Below are 19,241 nucleotides of genomic sequence, written 5' to 3' on the forward strand. Positions count from 1 at the left end.
TTTTTAACAGAACTTTCTTGAATTAAGCCTGACTTCAGAAGTGCATTTTCCTCTGCTGTCAAATGGAAAAATGTAATTTTAAATTTATTGCAGCAGATGGAATAATTGTACTTACTGATTGTGTTTGGCCTACAATCAGTAAGTACAATTCACCAGCTATTTTACAAAAGGCTGAAATTTTTTCATTCATCTTTAGCTGTTGAATCTCGCTGTCACTCTTTTACATGAGAAGAAGTGATATGTGCATATTTTCTTGAAGTTTTGGGTCTCTTTTAAAACTTCTGTTAATTCTCCCATGAGCACTCTGAAAACAGGTCAGCAATTATGTTATAAAACAAGCATGTCTTTCTGCCTACAAATGACAAAATCAAAACAAAATAGATAAATACTACCTGATTAAAATACTAGTTAATTAAGACCACTAACCATGGGGTTTTTCTCATGGCTTTCATATTTTATTAAGATTTGATTGAAAGATATTGAAAGTAAGTAGTCTAAACCTGTAAAATGTGTATCATCTCTAGAAGGCAACAAGACTTCTATTGTCTACAATCACTTTATGTAGTATTACTGACAACAGGAAATCATTTCCTGCTGTATATTTAAGACAAAAAAATACTGCAACATGAGGAGAAAAATCTTTTGTTCTTTGTATCTATATATCAACTTGAATGTATATGTAACAGATTTTTTTTACACTCCTTCTCTGATACACCCTGATGCTGAATGCAATGTACCTTGGAATATTTACATCACGATAGACTAGAGGATACACATGTGGAAACTCAGCATCTTAGAAGTCCCTCATCTTTCTTACCTGACTCATACAGTCAGAAAAACTTAATGTCTGCCACAGCAAGTGAAAATTAGCAGGGCCTGACATGAATGCTAGCCAAGTTGTGATTTAATGTCTATAAAACATTATGAACCCTTACATACTATGTTTTGTAACTGAACTCGTGTTTGGGTACTGTTGCTCTCCAGAACAGAAACAAGATCCACGGCATGACTTTGACATCAATTAAGCTTTTCTCATTTATGAGCAGAAAGAGGTCAGACTGAATTTTTGGGTTTCTGTGTCATGAAGGGAGAAGGACTAGGCAGAACTAAAAACAAATATATTGCAGCTAACTTTTTAAGGATGTCCTTGATGAGAGCAATATTTTTGGGATCCAAGTCTTTTAGAATTCACAGAGTTCTGAAAGCTCTTTTTAAATAAAGATATGCTGCTTGCATGTGCTTTCAATTCATTCATTCATTCATTCATTCATTCATTCATTCATTCATTCTTCTAAATATTCTGTTCTTGGAAAAACAGGACGTAAATTTAGTCTGCAGCTGTTCCCACAGGCTGTTGAGTTTAATTGAGAGTAGAAGTGATCCAGTGTCAAAGTGGGCATTAAAACAGAAGTCTGCTGGAAATCTTGGGCTTGGTGCACGAGGCTGATAAACTCCCTGGCTGCTGGGCCAGGGCTGTGTCACTGTTCTGTGAGTGACACCAGTGCTCTGGAGGGAAGGAGTCCTGCTCTGCACCCCTCTAAAATGTGAGACCTGTGTTTGTCCTAACACAGAAGATGGCTGTACGGAGTTAGCAGTGTGCTGCTGCATTCAGCACAACTGAAAACTGTGTTTGGCAAGTGTTTTCTCCGTTTGGCTTTGTCCTTTCATGTGTATATGGACAAGCAAATTAAACCCCATTCTTAGTGTGGTAATGGTCGGACTATGCAAAGCAAAGCAAACACACACAGCAGACAGTGGTGCTGGCCCTTACTGAAGTTTCAGGTACCAATCTATTGCCAGGTAGGGATTTCCTCCTTGGGGCAGCCTGTTTGCACTGCCCACCTAAACTCTGCATCAAATGTAGTACCTTTCACTGCTCATCAATCCCACTTTATATTTATTTATCTGGAGAAACCAAAAATTACTACTGGCAAATAATTGTGGCTTGCCTCCTTTACCCTGAGGAAAGAGAGGTTCACAGAACTCACTTGGCAGCTCGGAAAAGGCAGCTGAGTGAAGTTTGGTGCTAATGTTTTTGCAATAGGCAAGATTTGCAAGGATAGGCAGCATCCTCACAACAGGTTGATTGCTGTAATGGAGAAAAAATCTTCATACCTGTTGCCAGGCATCCATGTCTGATCTTCGAGTATGAGCATGAAAATACCTAAAAACAAAAACCACAGACAAACAAACAAACAAAAAAAAAAACCCACCACAAAACAAAACCAAAAATAGAAATCCTAAACTTCTGAAAAGTAGAGGAGAGAATGCCACTAAGGGGCTAAAAATGTCGAGAGATGTGTAAGAAGGGACAGCAGCAGTGAAAAGAGAAAAATTCCTGAAGTTCTGAGTGTTAAAACATTTTCCTTCGAGTAGTTAAAAATCCGACCGCCTGCTCCTTGCAGTGGGAGGCAGGGAAGCCGGCGGGGATATGACTTCAGCACCTCACTCGCAGGCTGAAGGGGTTTTCTTTTCTTTGCCGGCCGCCTTTCCCTTGAGAGGACACCTTTGCCCGCTGTGCCCATTCCGCTGCGTTGTCACCGCGTCGTTCCGTCCCCCGGGTGCCAACAGGGTTGTAAGAATTTAATAACATGCTATATACATTTTGATTTAAAAAAAACAAAACAAAAAAAAAAAAAGTGCCTTCTAAAACTAAACCCGGGAGCAGCGTTAATTAACTGTGGAGCAATTTTAATTATCAGGAACACACTTTCTGCCTTTCACACGCACAAGTCGGTGAAGAGAACACCTGAGCTACCCTGAGAAGATAAATTTACAAAAATATACTAAAGTACTTTGGAGCGTCTCCTCGGGACAGAGTTTTCTGCAACAAACGCGAGTAAGAAAAAAAAAAAGGGGGGGGGGGGAAATTTTTAAAAAGCCGTCTCCGAGCCAGCGTTCAACTACATGAATGAGTTTAGCAACTCAGCCAAAAGCCCTTGTCACCCTGTCACCTCCCCCGCTCAGCAGCTTTCAAAGAATTCGGGGATGAAGCATTTAAAATAAATCCCCAGTCCTTCCCTAGTAGCTGCTTTTGCATTTCCAGCGTCTCTTGATCCGAGGCAAGGACATCGTCCTGCCTCGGCGGGGATCCCCGGCCGCCCCATTTCCAGCCGCTTGTGAACGCTCGGCAGAGCCTGGGTGGCCGCGGGCACCTTCTCCATCTCACCTATTTCCAGGCGATTTCACGGAGATTCATTCTCCCATGCAGGCTTGGAGCTGCTCATCTGCCCGCAGAAACGAATTCTGGACCATTTACTCTGCAAAAAAATACGCCCACCGTCCTAAGAAGGGCCGCGATGCGTCCCCTCGAGGGAAAGCCGGGCGCCTCGTCCAGGGGGAGAGACCTGGCTGTGATTTGGAGCAGAACACGCTGAGTTTGGAGGACACGCCGGCGGCAGCACGGGCGGGACGCGGGCAGGGCCGGCCCCGCGCCTCCCGCCGCTCCGCAGGGTCAGCCCCGGAGCCGCGCAGGGCTCGCTCCCTCCCTCGGGCCGGCCCGCAGCCCCGCCGCGCCGCTCGGCGCCCCCGCGGCTCCCGCTGCCCACGGGGCGCTCACGCCGGGGGGCGCTGCGAGCCCGCGGCTGCTCCGGCTGTCCCGGGGCGCGCCAGCGGGCCCGTGTCGGGGCGGGAAAGGGGAAGGGGCGATGGGGAGGCAGATAATCGCTCCCGAAAGAAGCTGCGGTGCAGCGAGGGGGAGGAAGTCCGGGCGAGGCGCGGAGCCTTCTGCTCAGCAGCAACCGGGATGTGCGAGGGGCCGGCTCGATTGCCAGCGGAAGGAGAGCCGGTAAGGCGTGGGAGAACAGCGCTGGGTGCGCAGGCACGCACATGCACATCCTCCCGTCCCAAGGGATGAGGACAGGCGTAAAGCAAAGTGTGCTGCCGGCAATAATAAAAACAACAATAATACTTTAAAAAATTATTCTTTTCCTCGTCCCTGCAAAAGAAATTTGCGCGGCTTGACATTGCCCCAGAAGCAAAAGCTGCTCAAAAGAAACCTCCCGCCCAAGCGCCTCTCTTTCCATAACGAGGGATGAACACTCACAAGCCTTCTTTCTGCGTCCCCGACACACAGGGCAGCCCCGAGGCTCCAGCCGGGAGCGGGGGCTGCTCCCAGCGTCCCCTCCCTGGGGACACCGACTCTGCCCAAGCATCGGGGCTCCCCGTCTGCTTTCTGCACCTTGCAGAGCAGTATCGCTCAAGCTGAAAAGCAGAATTCTCCGATTGCCAAAATCAAGATTACTCCACAGGAGGTTGGTCCATTATTCAGCTCCTCACCGGGCCTTGCAGGCAATATAAATATGCTTCTTGAAAAATTGTACCCTTCTCAAGAAGAAATACAGGATTCCAGTCTGTTTCGAAATCCACAAGTGTAAAATGGAATTACTCTGTATTTAAAGTGCCCCACTAAAGCTCCTATCCACTTGCCATTATCCCCTATTTCCCTAATCCCTTTTTTAAAAAAGTAATTCCAAGTGGCAGTTAGAAAACCATACAACAGGAAACACAGTAATTGTCCTAAATAGCGCAGTTTTTCCTCAATACACACCTTCCTGATGTGTAGCAATTTCTCCATACACTTTAGCAAAAGACAGACAGTTTGCTTAAAACTATGCAACAACAAGTGAAAAATTAGTGTTCTACTTTTTAAAGCACATATTGCAAAATGTGCTCTCCTCCATGGAATTGTTGAGTAATTTTTGATATATCTTTATGACTGAAAAAAAGGGCAATGGAGTGAGCTTAGAAAGCAATCCCAATTTATTCTAAGAAACATAAGGTTATTCTGATACAGCAAAAGAGTTTTGTCCTTCTATCATAAATCTGGCAAGAGCATGAGCAACTGCACACCTAATTTGCTCACACCTTTTTCCAGCTCCTTCTTTGCAAAGATAAACCAGAGGTCGCTTCACGGAATGTAAGTGAAATGTGGCAGGTTTTGGCAAGTGCATACTTACTTTCAGCCACTCGTACTGAAAGATTTGTTGGGCTGCATCAAGTATCCTTACTCCATCACCTTTACAGCTGTGAACGTGTTGACGGCTGGATTAGCCACCCCATCCACAAATAAAGCATTTGATATTTCAGTTCTTGTTTTCTGCTTTCGCATTCCTAGACTGGAATCGAGGAGAAGTCAGCACCTTTTGATTGCTGCTTAGTCTCGTCAGGCACAGGCGGAGGGTAGCAGGAAAGGCACTATCAGCAGGCAGAAATGAAGTGGTGTTTTACATCACTTCAGCTCCACACATCTCCCGTCACTGCTCTCTATTGAAAATTTAAACTGGAAAATGACAATAAAAAGCCGGAATAATGGGTAAAGCAGGACACGAAATTCGATAGACATTGCTACGAGCTTGAAGGGAAGCGACTTAAAAGGTCAGAGAGCAAACGGGAATGGCCACAATCATCTGAAGGCAGTTGGAAGGTAAGTTGATGGACACTGGTTTGACCCACAGGTCAGCAAACTAGTTTAACTCTACCTTGATCTGCACAACGCAGAGACAAGTTCCCGGCTCCTATCAAGCAACTCAATGCCCTTATCTGGAAGGGTTTAGTAAAAGTAAATCCACTACAAAAAGGAGCTATTCAGCCTTCAAGTGCTGGGTTTTGCTGGTAAGAGAAAGGAAAAATATGTGCGTTCTCACACAGCCTGGATCCAAACTGGCAGCTCCGAAACAGCAGCAGCACACGCTCCTTCCCAAGCCAAGGATGAGTTTTGCTGCTGGCTCTATCCCACTGCCAGACATTCCCACTGCCCTAAAGAAACCATCAAGTTCCTGGACAAGAGCATTTTGATAGCACTCTATTTTCAGGTGCGTATTTGAGAAGCATTATTAAAAGTCATCCTCTGCTCCATTACCCTTTCTACTAGGTGATCAAACCATTTCATCGGGACCAAAATTTCCAAGTAACATAACCACTGCCTCTCACTCCCACTGGGGAAATCAGGTGCTGCTCCACCACTCCATTTACATGGCATTAAAAACCAAAAAAAATCAGAGCAAACTGTTGCTTTTTTTCAGTAGCAAACTTTGCAGGCCTCTCCTGGTTGCATTTGTAATGAAGAAAAATCCGAATGCAGCTCAGAAAAAGTCAGTCAGAGCAACTCTTGTTTCTAGAGGTTGTTAACAGTCCCATCTAACCCTTACACCACACGGGACCAAAATGTTGAATGCATCTGGAGTTGACTGGTCTGTGCTTTTTTGCCCTGCAGTTTAATACCTGTTGTTTAAGGTACTACCAACACCATGTGTTTTACATGCGTGTACTAAAGATCATTCTGCAATGCAGATTACGTGCTCTAGCCCTAATTTTTCAGTACCTCGACAGTGAGCATCACCTCCCTAGGTAACAGATGAGGCCAGATTTCCAAACAGAATCAACACGACTTCCAGACACTTCCCCATCCCCCCACTCCCCAAAGAAGGTGGCAAAAGAAAGTGTTAGGAGTTTGAAGGGTTGGGTTTGGGTTGGTTTTGGTTTCGGTTTGGTGTTTTGGGTTTTTTTGCCAAAACGCTAAGCAAATGCACAATTGTGTTTTTATTGCTGTCCAGGGGAAGCTTGTGGAAAAGATTTAAAGGGCACAGCAAGGGCGGCAGCGCTTCACCGGCTGGCTGACAGCACCCCGCAGCCCCTGAAATTGCCCAGATTCCCGGTCCTGTGGGGAAAACGCCCCCGAACAAGAAGGGAGTTTTCACACACAACCGCGAAGTTTCCCAGCCCTGAGACCTGAAGAAGTTACGGCTCGCTACGGCAATTAGCATCGCCCCCAGCCACAACCACCTCACCTCAAAACAAAAGCGGAGGACCACTTTTTCTTTTGTCTTTTAAAGCAATAATGACCCTCAGCATTTCAATATTAAATCTCCTTTCACAATGGATCTGGCGGGATGTGAAAAATAATTTCAAGGAGGAGGTATATGCAAAGCAGCTGCTCAAACATACTCAGATTTGTGAAAGGCGCTGTAAAATTAGTCTGATAAAAGCAATTTAACAATTTTCTAAAAAAAAAAAGCTAATGTCTTTCATTTAGTTTCCTCTGATGGTGCATTTTAAAAAGCATGAAACAGATCAACTTACCCATTTTAATGCCTCAAAGTTGCTCTCAGTATGTGCTAAAATTTACGTTCGTTGTATATTCTCTTTTCTCTGAAACTCTAGAGAACAACTCATGACATATGAGCTCAAAGCAAATCATTGACTGTAACGATGGACTTACAAAGAAGAAAAACAACTGGCTGACCTAAGGTAGAATGATTTTCTGGAGTTTATTAATACCATTTAAAATATTACAGATAAAAATCAATTACATTTCATGCATTTAAAATGCAAATCTAAAATGTTCCAGCGAAGGGCTTTTCATTTCAATGTGAAATATCCAAATTATTTCAACATTACAATGAGACAATTAGTTTGCAGCATTGCAAACCGCTAATGTAGTGTCAGGAGTGTTTATTAACATTTATCAATATTATTTTCAGGAAATACACATAGGCCAACGTTAGTTCAGTTTCACTTGGACAGTTTATTTAATACATGGGTTGTGGCAAACCCACTTTATGAAATATAGGAGAACTCTCACCGTAACTATACCTGAACTGCCAGCAAATGCAAATAAGTACATGCTCCATTAAATTAAATGTCATTCAACATTTATCAAATATTGTTTGCTTAATTACAGTTGTATGCCTAGCTAAATTAATATTCAAGCAAAACCTATATCCTGAAGAGTGATTTGATGCACACTTCAAGAGAGGAGTCCAGAAAAAAAAAATGCAGTGAACCAGGACTGCAACAAGAATGTTTTCTCGTGACAGGAAAAGAAATAAAAATTAAAAAGAAAAAAAAAAAAAAGCTCAAGTGTACTTCAATATATTTTCAAATATTTACTGGAAGAAATTTACAAGAAAAATACTATACAAAATCGTCTCCTGGACAACTGCACCTCACACCGATATATTGGTGGAGTTTTATTTAATTGTTAGCTAATCTAGAACGATTTCCCAGTGGTACAAACCTATAGGTTCAGACGCATTTTACAAATATTTAATTTTCCTATTCCCCCCCGGCCTCTCTTTTTTGGCATTGGAAATAAATCTTCGCTTGAAACCCACGGCTCTTCTTCATCTGTCTGAAGTTAAAAAAAAAAATATACGACTTTCAACCTAATTATTTTCAACGCATTTCGCGATTCCTGCTCAAACGAGAATTATACAAATATGCTGGCAAACGCAGTGAAATTCGGACTCGAGGAGGTAAACGATTTGTTAAAATTGGGAAAAAAAAAAAAAAAAGGTGGGGGGATGAGGGAAGGGAAATAAGCGCACTGCCGCTCCGGTCCCTGGGAGCAGACGGGCTCCGAGCAGGCACCGGGATGGGAGCAGCTCCGAGGGTCAGCTCGGCGCTGTGCGGGGCCCGGAGCGCGGCTGGCGGCGCTGCCGTCGGGGCCCCGCCGCGGAGCGGCCCAGCCCCGGCCCGCCTGCCCGCCCCGCCGGGGCACCGAGCGCGGCTCTGCCGGGGAGGCAGCGCGGGACGGTTTCCAGCAGCAAAGCGAGAGGGGACGTGGGTGTTTTTTCCGCTCTAAAAGCAACACGACGCGGGGGCGTCTCGAGGCGAAGGGGAAAGGAGGCGGCGGCGGGGCCGCCCCGTGGGGGGTCGCGGCTCTCCGCCCTTGCCGAGCCGCTCCCCTGCCCCCGTGGCGGGGGTTGCGCGGCCCGGCCGCACCGCCAGCCCCGTGCGGGGCTCCGGGAGGGCAGCGGGGCCGAGCGCTGTTCTTGCGGAGCCGTGCCAGCTACTTACGTGTCCGCGTCCCCGCCGCAGGGCTGCGCGCTCGGGGGGCTGCGCCACCGGGAGGGCGGCGGGACTGGGGGGCGCCACGGCCCCGAGCCTCCGCCCGTCACTCCAGGCCGTTGCGGTGGCCGGGCTCGGGGGGCGGCAGCAGCTCCGGGGAGTGGCAGGGCGGACTGCCGGCCGCGCTGTGCTCGCTGTCGGTGTCGCTGCCCTTCTTGCCGCCGGGGCCGGGGCCGCCGCCGGGGCCGCCGCCGCCGGGGCCCCCGGCGCCTCCGGGGCCGCTGTGGGTCTTGACGTGCTTGCTGAGGTGGTCGCTGCGCATGAAGCGCTTGTTGCAGACGGGGCAGGCGAAGCGCTTCTCGCCCGTGTGGGTCCGCAGGTGCCGCTGCAGCTCATCGGAGCGGGTGAAGCGCTTGCCGCAGAAGAGCCAGTTGCAGACGAAGGGCCGCTCGCCCGTGTGCCAGCGCAGGTGCGCCTTCAGGTGCGAGGTTTTGCCGTAGACCTTGCCGCAGCCGGGGATGTGGCAGCTATGCAGCCCCTTGCGGCGCAGGCTGGCCCCCGCCGGCCCCAGCCGCTCGGCCTCCTGGCAATTGGGGCAGTCGCAGGTGGCGCGCCCCGAGTAGCGGCGGGCGGAGGAGCGCGGCGAAGCGGCCAGAGGCGCGGCGGGGCCGCCGCCCAGCATGGAGCCCCCGGCGCCGGCCAGCGGCGAGGGGGCCGAGTCCGGGTAGGAGCCGGGCAGCACCGGCTTAAATCCGTCCATGAGATGCTGCCCGGCGGGGCTGAGGAGGTGCGAGGAGGCGCCGCTGCTGAAGGCCGAGTGGCCCAGGCCCGAGTAATCCGAGTTGTAGCCGCCCAGTGGCGAGTGGAGCGAGGTCTGGAGTCCGCCGGGCGCGGGGTGCAGCGAGCCGGGCAGCGCGGCCGCGCCGTTGGGGCTCTGCACGTCGATCCAGCCGGCGCCCACGTCCCACCAGCTGGAGGCGCCCGCTGAGCCAACCTCGCCGGCGCCGAGCCCCGGGTGCGAGGGCTTGAACCAGGACTCGTAGGGGTGCGCCATGCCCACCCGCGGGTAGATGCCCTGCAGCCCCTCCACCGACGTGTGCACCTTGGAGATGAAGACGGGCTGGTGCGCCGCCGCCTCCTGTCCTGCCGCCCCACCGCCGCCGCCTCCGCCGCCGCCGCCGCCGCCGGCGCTGCCCGGCGCCTGGAAGACGGAGTAGTCGTTGGCGAAGGGCGAGCTGGCGGCCGCCGCGCTGCTGGAGGTGAGCGAGAAGGCGCTGGAGCCCGGCGAGCCGCCGCAGCTGAACGAGTCCGAGACGAGGGCGGCCGCCGCCGCCGCCGCCGCTGCCGCCGCCGCCGAGGAGCCGTTCCGCGCCGCGCCCGCCACGCCGAAGCCCGGGAGGCCGGAGCCCACGGCCCCGCAGGTGCCCGCCGAGGCTGAGGAGGAGGAGCGTTTCCAGGGGTGGAAGCCTTTGCCGAAGGAGGACGCGCTGTCCGAAAGGGCGGACGGCGAGGGGCTGGGGCTGCCGATCTTGTTGCAGGTCGCGGCGAGCATGGCCAGCGGCGTGGAGCCTACCCGCGGTTCCTCCTGCGGGCACAGAGGGGAGAGCGCCGTCCCGCCGGCGTCAGGGATGGAGCGGCCCCGCGCCGCCGCCCCGCGCCCCGCGCCCGGCCCCGCTCCGCTCCGCGCCCGGCCCCGCTCCGCTCCGCCGCCCGGCCCCCGGCGCAAAGTTTCGCGACTCCCGCGGGGGGATCCCTGCGCTGGGGCCGGCACCGCAGTTCTGCCTCCAAACGCCTACCGGGGCTTTTTTTCACCATCCAACTCCCCTCCCCCGAAGGAGCTCAGGAAGGGTTAAAAAGGGGGAAGAAAAAAAGAGAGGGGAAAAAAGTTGCGTCTGTTACCGTAGCTTTAAAGATGCCCCCGGCACGGCGGCAGCTACGTTTCAGCCTGCTCCCTTTCCCCTGGACGTGGCTGGTCCCCGTCCCTCAGGCCAGTAAGACTGTTTTCTTAAATACAGAATCGCAGGACTATCAAATTACTGCTTTTTTTTTTTTTTTTTCTTTAAGCGTCCTTTAAATCAGCCTAATTTACGTAGCAACGATAATGAAATACATATATAAATTTAACATATGTAAATATGTATGCATACACGAGTTGAACGTACCTGCTAGACACGGTGGGTTGTGTTATTTTAAAGGGAAATAAAAAGTCACAATCTGTTGCAAATCTTTTTAAAAATTGCACGCAAAAAAAACCCCGATAGTGCTGGGTTTGGGATTATTTTTTGTTTGTTGTTTTTTTTTTTTTTTCTTCCAGCAGTCACATGTAAAGAAGAAAAGCCACTTCTTCGGGGGCACAGGAACAGCACAGCCCAGGCGCTGTAGGTTGTTTCTACAAATGCCCTTAAAACCTTTTCTTGCTCACTGAAAAGTGACTCTGCCCCCTTTTCCCCCTCTCACTCTTTCTTTTCACCTAAATTCACTTGTACTTAAGCTAAAAAAAAAAAAAAAAAAAAAAAAAAAAGAAAAAGAAAAAAGAAAAAAAGGGGAAAAAAAAGAAAAAGAAAAAAAACCCCAGGCTGAATAGAGGAGACTGATAGCCCCGGTCAAGACAGGGGTTATTTTAACCCCCTCCAATCGACAATAAAAAGAAACCAATTAAACCAGCAAGAGAAAAAAATCCTTAGACTCACCCCTAGAAGTGAAGTTGCCATCACACAAAAGTGCCCTCCTCTCAGAGGATCTTTTTTATATTGATAAATCAGAGGCAGTGTTTTTTTTAGAGGTGTGCAATACAATGATCAGTTCCGCCCATTCCACCACAATTGTAGCTCCCTCGCCGGCTTTGAAGTGCCGCTGAGCCGCCGCCAGCCAATCCCCGGCACCGCCGCCTCGCTCGCCGACGTGACCGCGTGAAGTCAGCAGCGCCGTCGAGCCGGGCCGCGGGCCCCGCCGGCGCTGATGACCTCACTCACGCACTCACGGCGGCGAGCGGCGGTGCCGGTCCGCAGGGACCGCTCACCCCGGGCCGGGCCGCTCCGTCCCGGCCGCCCCTTTCCATCAGCCCCCCACCCCACAGCCGTGTGCGCAATTTGACAACAGTTGCTTTTGAGGTTGTTGGGGTTTTTTTCCCCTCGGAGCGGTTTATGTTTGAATTTTTATACCATCATGATCATCATCATAATTTCAGTCTTACTATGATTATCGGCACGGCGAGAGCGGTAGCATCCCGTTTCTCCGCTAGCCCCCCTTTCTCCCCTTCCCGATCCCTTCTGGTCAGCCCCTCTTCTCCCGTTGTCCCGGCAAGGGGGGGAACACTTTAGGTCACTGCTGCCCGTCGTTCCCTCCCTTCTCGCCCTCTCTGGCCGCGCTTTCAGGCGTGATTCTTAGCGGAGGGGTGGCACAAGCGGAGTCCGCCCGGGCGGCACCGGCACAAGCAGGGGCTGGCTTCCCGCCGCCTCGTCCCCCCGAAGGTGAGCGCTCTGCTCTCCTCGGGCAGCCCTGCGGGGCTGCGGGGAAGGGCAGAGCCCTCTCCCCCTGTCCCGGCGGGACCCCGCTCGGGCCGGCCCTGCTCGCCCAGGTGCTCTCACCCCCCGCGGGTGTTCCACGCCTTTGCTTAGCTTTCCAGGGGATGTTTCTCCTCTTTCTCTCGGCTCCGGTTTTGACCCGTTTCCGTGTCGTGGGGATATTGACTGTACATCATATCTATTGATCAAGGGAGTAATGTGCATTATCATACTTTGAAGTAAGAGTGAAGTAAATTAATGAACTGCTTTCTTTCTCTGAAAGCTGACGCTTACCATAAATGTCGCGTTTCTCTCTGCGAGCTGCTCTGAATGATTTTAGCCTGTTGAGAAGGCGTGACAGGCCAGCCCAGAAGGAGGAAGGGGTGGGGGAAGGAGGGAACTGCGTTTAACAAATAAAAAAGAATTAACTTCATTGCTTTGGTCTCCTTCTATAATGATATTCATTTTACAGACCTAACGCACACTTGTTTAAATTTCGGATTTAATTTAATCAATACTATCACCCGCAAAGAGGGGAAGAACATTTCCCGGAGATACTCCCTTGTATGAATGCTTATTAACTTTTTATCTCCACTTTCTTTATCTGCTGGAGATGGGGAGGAACTATTAAGACATAGATCAGAAAGCGTAAGAGCAAAACAAGCATCGTGAGCATTACATTTTAGATGAACACAAAATCGCATTTTGTGGTGTGCCAGGTTAGGTAAAAAGATCGACACGCATTCCTTTCAGCCCCAGAAAGTCTGGGAGACTTTGCCATACACCGGGGAAGTAGAAGCCTTTAGTGATATATCTCTTTTTAGGACAGCCTCGCCGGGTGGGTCTTCCATTCGCATCCGTATTTTGTCTGCACTTGTCTGCCCAGAGGAAACGTGTCCTTTTTTGATCTTTTCGTGTTTGTTTGTTCCGATGCTTGCCTTGACTCCTTTGATTTGGGGTCGAAAATCCTTAATTTTCAGTGCGCTTTTCCTTTAAAAGCACCGTGTGGGAAATTTTGAAAAACTCGTTGTAAAAATAGTCGTGGGAGTCTTTACAAGGGAACTCAGCCGAGAGGGAGGGAAAAAAAAAAAGGCAAATACATCAGAACAGAAATCACAAAACTCCTGCCAGTGGGCATCCTCCTGCTACTCTGATAATTCCCCCGAAACTGGAAAAGCAGCAGCTTCTGAACTTTGAGAGCGGTGAGCTGATATTTTCTGAATTGGCCACGGAAACATCTGTAACCTTCCTCCTTTGTATACATTGCCTGCTGGGCAAAGGATTTAAGCAAGCTTACAATTTTGTTTGCATTTGCCTTATTGACCACTGCACTTAAGCGTGCAGTACATCAACATAATATGCAGGTGGGGGCGGCGGCGGGGTGGGGGGGAGCCAGCAAAGAGAGGTTTTCCAGAAATTAATTAAAACTTTTTTTCCCCCCCCATTTGAAGTTTAATGTACGGGAGGAGATAAATGTTCGTGCCGTTTCTTGAAAACCTGTGGGATCCACTCTCAATAAAGCTAAAATCTATTAGCATTCTGTATGCATCTGCAGCATAAATTTCATTTGAATTTCAAATTTAATAAACCAGGAGGTTTTTAATCATCCCTGGTTTTATTTGTTTGATATTAACATGCTTATTGACCGGGTCTGTTGACCAGTTTGATCATTACAGGACAGCAAAAAGTTAATTAAAACGACCACAGCTCCTTAATCATATCATCTGTCTCATCCATGTCGCTCCCTTTATTACAGCCTATGATGGATAGTCTCCCAGATTAATTTCTCTGTTTCTTCGATTTGGACAACAGCTTTTTGGACCTAATTTACATCCTGGGAACAACTTGCTCAAGTCTACCTAACATCTTGAGCCTACAATGTAGATTAGCAATCTCGGAACTTTAGACACAACGATAGCAGTCGCTAACCTTTCGGGAAGGGGGGTGGATTTTCTTGGAGCATACCCCGATTCTCCGCGCTGCGACGGGCATGCGGACAGAGATGGATAGACCCTTGCACCAGAGGTCCTCGCCTGTCTACAGACAGCGCTACCGGGGCGTACAGGGGGATTTCTCTTTGAGGAAACAGAGGTCTGTGCTATTTGAAAGGGCGTATCTGGAAAGATTAAGCTGAGGGCTGACCACGCCGTGTGCTGAATGTCCGTGTTAGCGAGGGAAAGCGTTTCACGCCACCCTTGCGCCAATTTAGGGGCACACGGGTGGGAGCCGGACTCCTCTGTTGCCTCCCAGGCGGTGCGGCTCCGCTCCCGCCGTCTGTCAAGTGTCCAGCGAGGGGGAAGCCTCGCTCCTCGGCGTCCAGCGGCTCCTAGCTGCGCTCCCGCCGTCACGGGGGAAGCCTCTAGGCGGGGGCCTTGTCCTCGCCCTCGCTGTGCTCCGTGCTCTGGAAAAGGCTGCGTTGCCCCCGTGTTTGCCCCACCGCCCCGTACCTGCTACCCTGGGCTGGGTAGGTGGGGGCCAGGAGGTGTCCCCTTCTCCCGACACCTCCAGCTAGAATCCGTCACCTGGAAGATTTACGGAGAGGTGTCAAACCACTCTCCAAGGCGCACAAGGGCTCGGCTTGTTCGGGGAGCCGAGAAAGGGGAATGGGACGTAAACGAGACGAAACGGCCACCAGCCAGAAAGGACCGTGCTGTGCCTGGCGGTCACTGAGCAGAGAGGGTGGTTAATGTCTTCCTTTAAGCTCTACCTGCACCTCTGCACTGCTGTGCTTCTCTTGGGACGTTTCCCTCCCTGCCTCGCTGGGCACTTTCGTGGAGAGCGGAGCTCCCTGTCGGGCACGGGGCGCAGCGCGGACGGTGCGTGTGCGCCGCTGCCTCCTCCTATTGCCTGTGTGGGCTTTTTCTCCCGTAGGTGTAAACGTGCCCCGGGTACCCGGTAACCCTGCCGGTGTAAACGTGCCCCGGGTACCCGGTAACCCTGCCGGTGTAAAGGTGCCCCGGGTACCCGGCAGCCCTGCCGGTGTAAACGTGCCCCGGGTACCCGGTAACCCTGCCGGTGTAAACGTGCCCCGGGTACCCGGTAACCCTGCCGGTGTCCCCGTCCCGCTGCCCGCCCGCGTTTCCCAGCCTGGGGCGGCCTGACTGCTCCGCGCAGCCGGCGGAGAGAGGGGCCCGGCAGAGCCCGGGCTTCTCTCTGCGCAGGGGACAGACACGCCGACCTGTCTGCAGCCGGCGGACGGGATTCGCGATTCACTTCGACGTCTTTCCTCGTTTGTTTATTTATTTGTCTGGATCGGTGCTTAAAAAAAAAAAAAAAAAAAAAAAAAAAAAAAAAAAAAGGCAGCTAGCTGTGTCTCGGAAGGGTCCCTGTAATTAAATTAGCCGGGAAGACACCGCGCACATGCTGCATGCTGGTGTGTGCATGCCTGGGGAGGGTGAGGAAGAGGCACCTTCACACCCACTCTGTTTACATCGCCGGTGTGCGCCTTGATCCGATCCGCATCTCCTCCTTCTTCTCCCCGTTTCTTTCCCTGCCCTCGCCACCCCCCCAGGCCCACCCCCGCTCTCCCGGTACGCTGTCGCTGCGCTCGCATCGGCTCCTGGGCGGTCATGTAAGTACCGGGAGGCGCCGGCGGGGAGAGCGAGCGCCGGGCTGAGCGCGCCGGCACCGGGCGGGGCGCAGCGCGGAGCCCCCGCCGCCGCTCCTGCGGTCCTGACTAGAATAGATTTGTTTAAGCGGCTTTCTGTTTTTTTTGGTTTGTTTTTTTTTTTTTTTCCCCTATTATATATCACCTTCTCCCAGGCACCACTTACAGTTAAAAACTACTAAATTCTTCTCCTCAGCGGTATTGATTTCTTTTCATTCTGCTCCGTTAGGAGAGGAGGTAATGCTTCCAGATTACCCCGCGCCTCCTCCAGACGGTTGACAATTGCAATCGCAGTTTCGGGAAGATAAATGTTACTTTGGGAATTGTGCTTAATTACAAATAATCTAGGAGATGCTCCGGGTCCGATGGTTTAACCACACGTGTTCAAATCATAGTACAAGCTTTTCAAGAGGGTGCCAAGATATAGTAACCGTTTGGAAAATCGGTGTGTAAGACAGGACGCTCCCATTAAACAGGCTGCCTGAAGCTGGGTCACGCCCCGAAATACATGCTATTTATTTATAAACATACAAATATATCAATGTATGTACACATGGGCGCCTGTGGATATGTGCGCGTATATGAATGTGCGTGACAGACACTCGCATATGCAAATCCTAAAACACTTAAAATTGTAGCCTACGAGAACACAGAAGAAAAGGAAAGCTTTCCACCCTTGTATGTATGTATGTATTATGTACGTATGTATTTCTTTGTTCTCCCAACCGCACAGAAGTGTCAATCTGGAAAAAAAAAATTAAAGCATTTTTGCTTGCTGCTGTTTGTGGAGTGGAAGAACGCCCTGGTCTTCCAGGAAAGACGAACCTCCGAAGCACTGTGCCAGGAAGGTTTTGCCCTCGTCCGTTCACACACTCAGTGTGCACCACAGCCGTCTCCTGAATGCAGAACTCCTGCGATTTGACTTGAGAGACCCTAATATTGATATATTTACTGTTCCTCTTACAATGTAGCTGCCACCTTTCCCTGTCGTTATTTGCCTATATGGCAGAGCAATTAGGTCACCCCCTCGCTCCCTCTCCCCCCTCCTCCCCCAGCAGCCTTATTAACTTCGGGGGAGGGGGGCAGACGAGCAGCGGGAGGGAGGCAAGGTGGTGAACAGGTTATTCTCTTAACCCGACCTGGCTGCAGGAGCGAGATGAGCAACACTGAACAGATGTCCCCATTTAAGCCATTCTTTTCCCACATGCCTGCTGGATGCTGCCAGGGCGCAGGAAGCTTGCTGCAGACCTGGCCCATTCCCGGCCATTATGGCCAAGTTATTCTGGACCAGTGAGCACGAACAAAATGGGCTTCAGATCGCGTGCTTGAGAATAATTCGACTCCGAGCCCTGGAAGAGCCCCCTCCCCCCATTTTTTTAAGTGTTGGGGGGTGGACAGGGACGTGTCTCAGCTCTGATCGTAGCACAAGAACTTCTCAAAAGCCCCTTCCCCCTCCCTCTCTTCGGCAAATATGGTATAATTTACAGAGCAACTTAATAATCCGAGGGCCACCGCAAAAGCCCTTTGCGTTGTAAACCGCTTCTAATTACCTGCCAGAGCAATTAGCTGACTATCACGAAGAAATTAGATCGCTCAATGTAGCATAAATAATGCGAATAATTTTGTAAGGAGAATGGAAAGCGAGACCTGGTGTTTCTTTATAAGGAAATAACACCTCGTACTGTACGAACCCTACACGAACACATATTAATGTCTAGGCATGCACGGAAATGAATCCGAACATGAACCCTCTGGCTTGGATTCAGCACTTTCTTCATTTACATATGCGGGGTGAAAGTCGGCTTCCAGGCGTTTAGATCCAGAGCTCTTCCAGATCACAGTAATTAACACATAGCGACTTCAATAGGAAAACCTGTTTTCCAGATGATTTTTACAATGCAGCTTTATGTCTCATTTGGCAGTTTAAATAGCTGGAGTTGTTTTCTGGCTGCATCTCCACTATCATCTGTTGAGCATATTTTGCCTAGAATATTGACCAAAACTTCCGAACCCATTTTTAAAAAAAAAAAACATAGATGACTAATATACTGGACATGCCTAGAGTTTTCGAGAGGTGTGGTTTGTTTTTTTCTTAACTCATATGGTTAGTTCGTCGAGAAAATGTTATGAATCGCCTTATAAGTTTATGCTATTTAACAACTATTATTTTCTTCTTTCTGCATTTCACCTTGAAGGATCACAAGCCTTTACTCCATTTTCACTACTTCAATATTTGATCTCAAGAGGAAAACGGGTTTTTTTCCAGTTTAAAATTTACAGGTAATAGACAGTCTGCAGGGATTTAAATGTATGTGTATAACAATCAGGTTATTAAATTTAAATAGTGGCGAAATATTTGTTGACGCTGCTGGATCTACAGCTGCGGAATTGAGGAAGGAGTTTGTGCCCAGGAGTGCGGAGTAATGAAAGTGCCTTAACAGATGAATTCAGCTAAAGTGGATTGAATTTGTTTCTGTTGTGTTTCCCCCTCTACCCCCGCCCCCGTACTGAGAAAAGTGCTAGTCATAAAGCGAGACGTGAAGGTGCCTGATCGTAGTGAAGATCATCCCAGCCCAAACTGCAGCTGCTTACTGCTCGCAGGCGCTCGGGGATTTAGCGTAACTCGTTAGGAGTGCTCCGGGCTAAGGATAAACACAATTAATTTGGTTTAGCTTTGATAAATAGGAGCAGCAGCGTACACTGTGATTCTTTAAATGCGTCTTCGAAGGGGGGCAAAACCCCAGTGTAAGATCAGATCTTTCATAACTTTTCAGAGCGTCTCTTTCCTCAGGCTCGGGCACTAACGCAGCAGATATTAAGTGACTGGTCAGACACCCTTGGTCCCCAGGTTGTCTCCGGAAAGCCGGAATTTTCGCTGAACACGGTTTCTAAGCTTCTCCTGGTCTGATGGGGACTGCTCAGCTGTTCCGTAGCCCCCACGTAGCACACTCGGAATTGTACAGCATGTCTAACGATTCTTGCTCGTCGGCTAATTAGAGAGGGCTTTGAAGCTCCATTACCGGCAACAAAATTATTGCGGTCAGTTTAGGCCAAATTCTGCGGTCCTTAATGGAGCGAAACTCCCATTGAAGTCAATGGGACAGAAGTCAATGGACGTTGTGCTCTATTAAGGAGCACAGAATGTGTCCCTTTGTGATTTAGAGATTAAAAATCGGTATCGGTAAGAAGTTGAGACGGTCACACTCCCAGGTGGGATCTCACCAGCCCCGGGTAGGGCTCGATCCCTTTCCACGGGACGGGCTGAGCCCCGCGGCTCCCCAGGGACGACGCCGAGGGCAGGACCGGTGCCGGGGGTTATTAATCATCAACCGCGGCCAGAC

General features: G+C 50.1%; 2 protein-coding genes across 2 annotated transcripts; both read right to left on the reverse strand.

The window, feature by feature from the left end:
- Window positions 1-3,284: 3,284 nt before the first annotated feature.
- LOC131080583 (uncharacterized) lies at window positions 3,285-3,836 on the reverse strand. Its single transcript, XM_058019002.1, has one exon. The coding sequence runs from the start codon at window positions 3,834-3,836 to the stop codon at window positions 3,285-3,287; it is 552 nt and encodes a 183-aa protein (XP_057874985.1).
- A 5,060-nt stretch (window positions 3,837-8,896) lies between these two features.
- Window positions 8,897-11,584, reverse strand: SP8 (Sp8 transcription factor). The gene is made up of 2 exons (XM_058035245.1): window positions 11,481-11,584; window positions 8,897-10,375 (listed from the first exon to the last, which is right to left on the reverse strand). Exons 1-2 carry the CDS (start codon window positions 11,499-11,501, stop codon window positions 8,897-8,899), a joined length of 1,500 nt encoding a protein of 499 aa, XP_057891228.1. The 5' UTR covers window positions 11,502-11,584.
- Window positions 11,585-19,241: the final 7,657 nt, after the last annotated feature.

The sequence above is a fragment of the Melospiza georgiana genome, chromosome 1 (genome assembly GCF_028018845.1).
Source record: "Melospiza georgiana isolate bMelGeo1 chromosome 1, bMelGeo1.pri, whole genome shotgun sequence".
In the NCBI taxonomy this organism is placed as follows: Eukaryota; Metazoa; Chordata; class Aves; order Passeriformes; family Passerellidae; genus Melospiza; species Melospiza georgiana.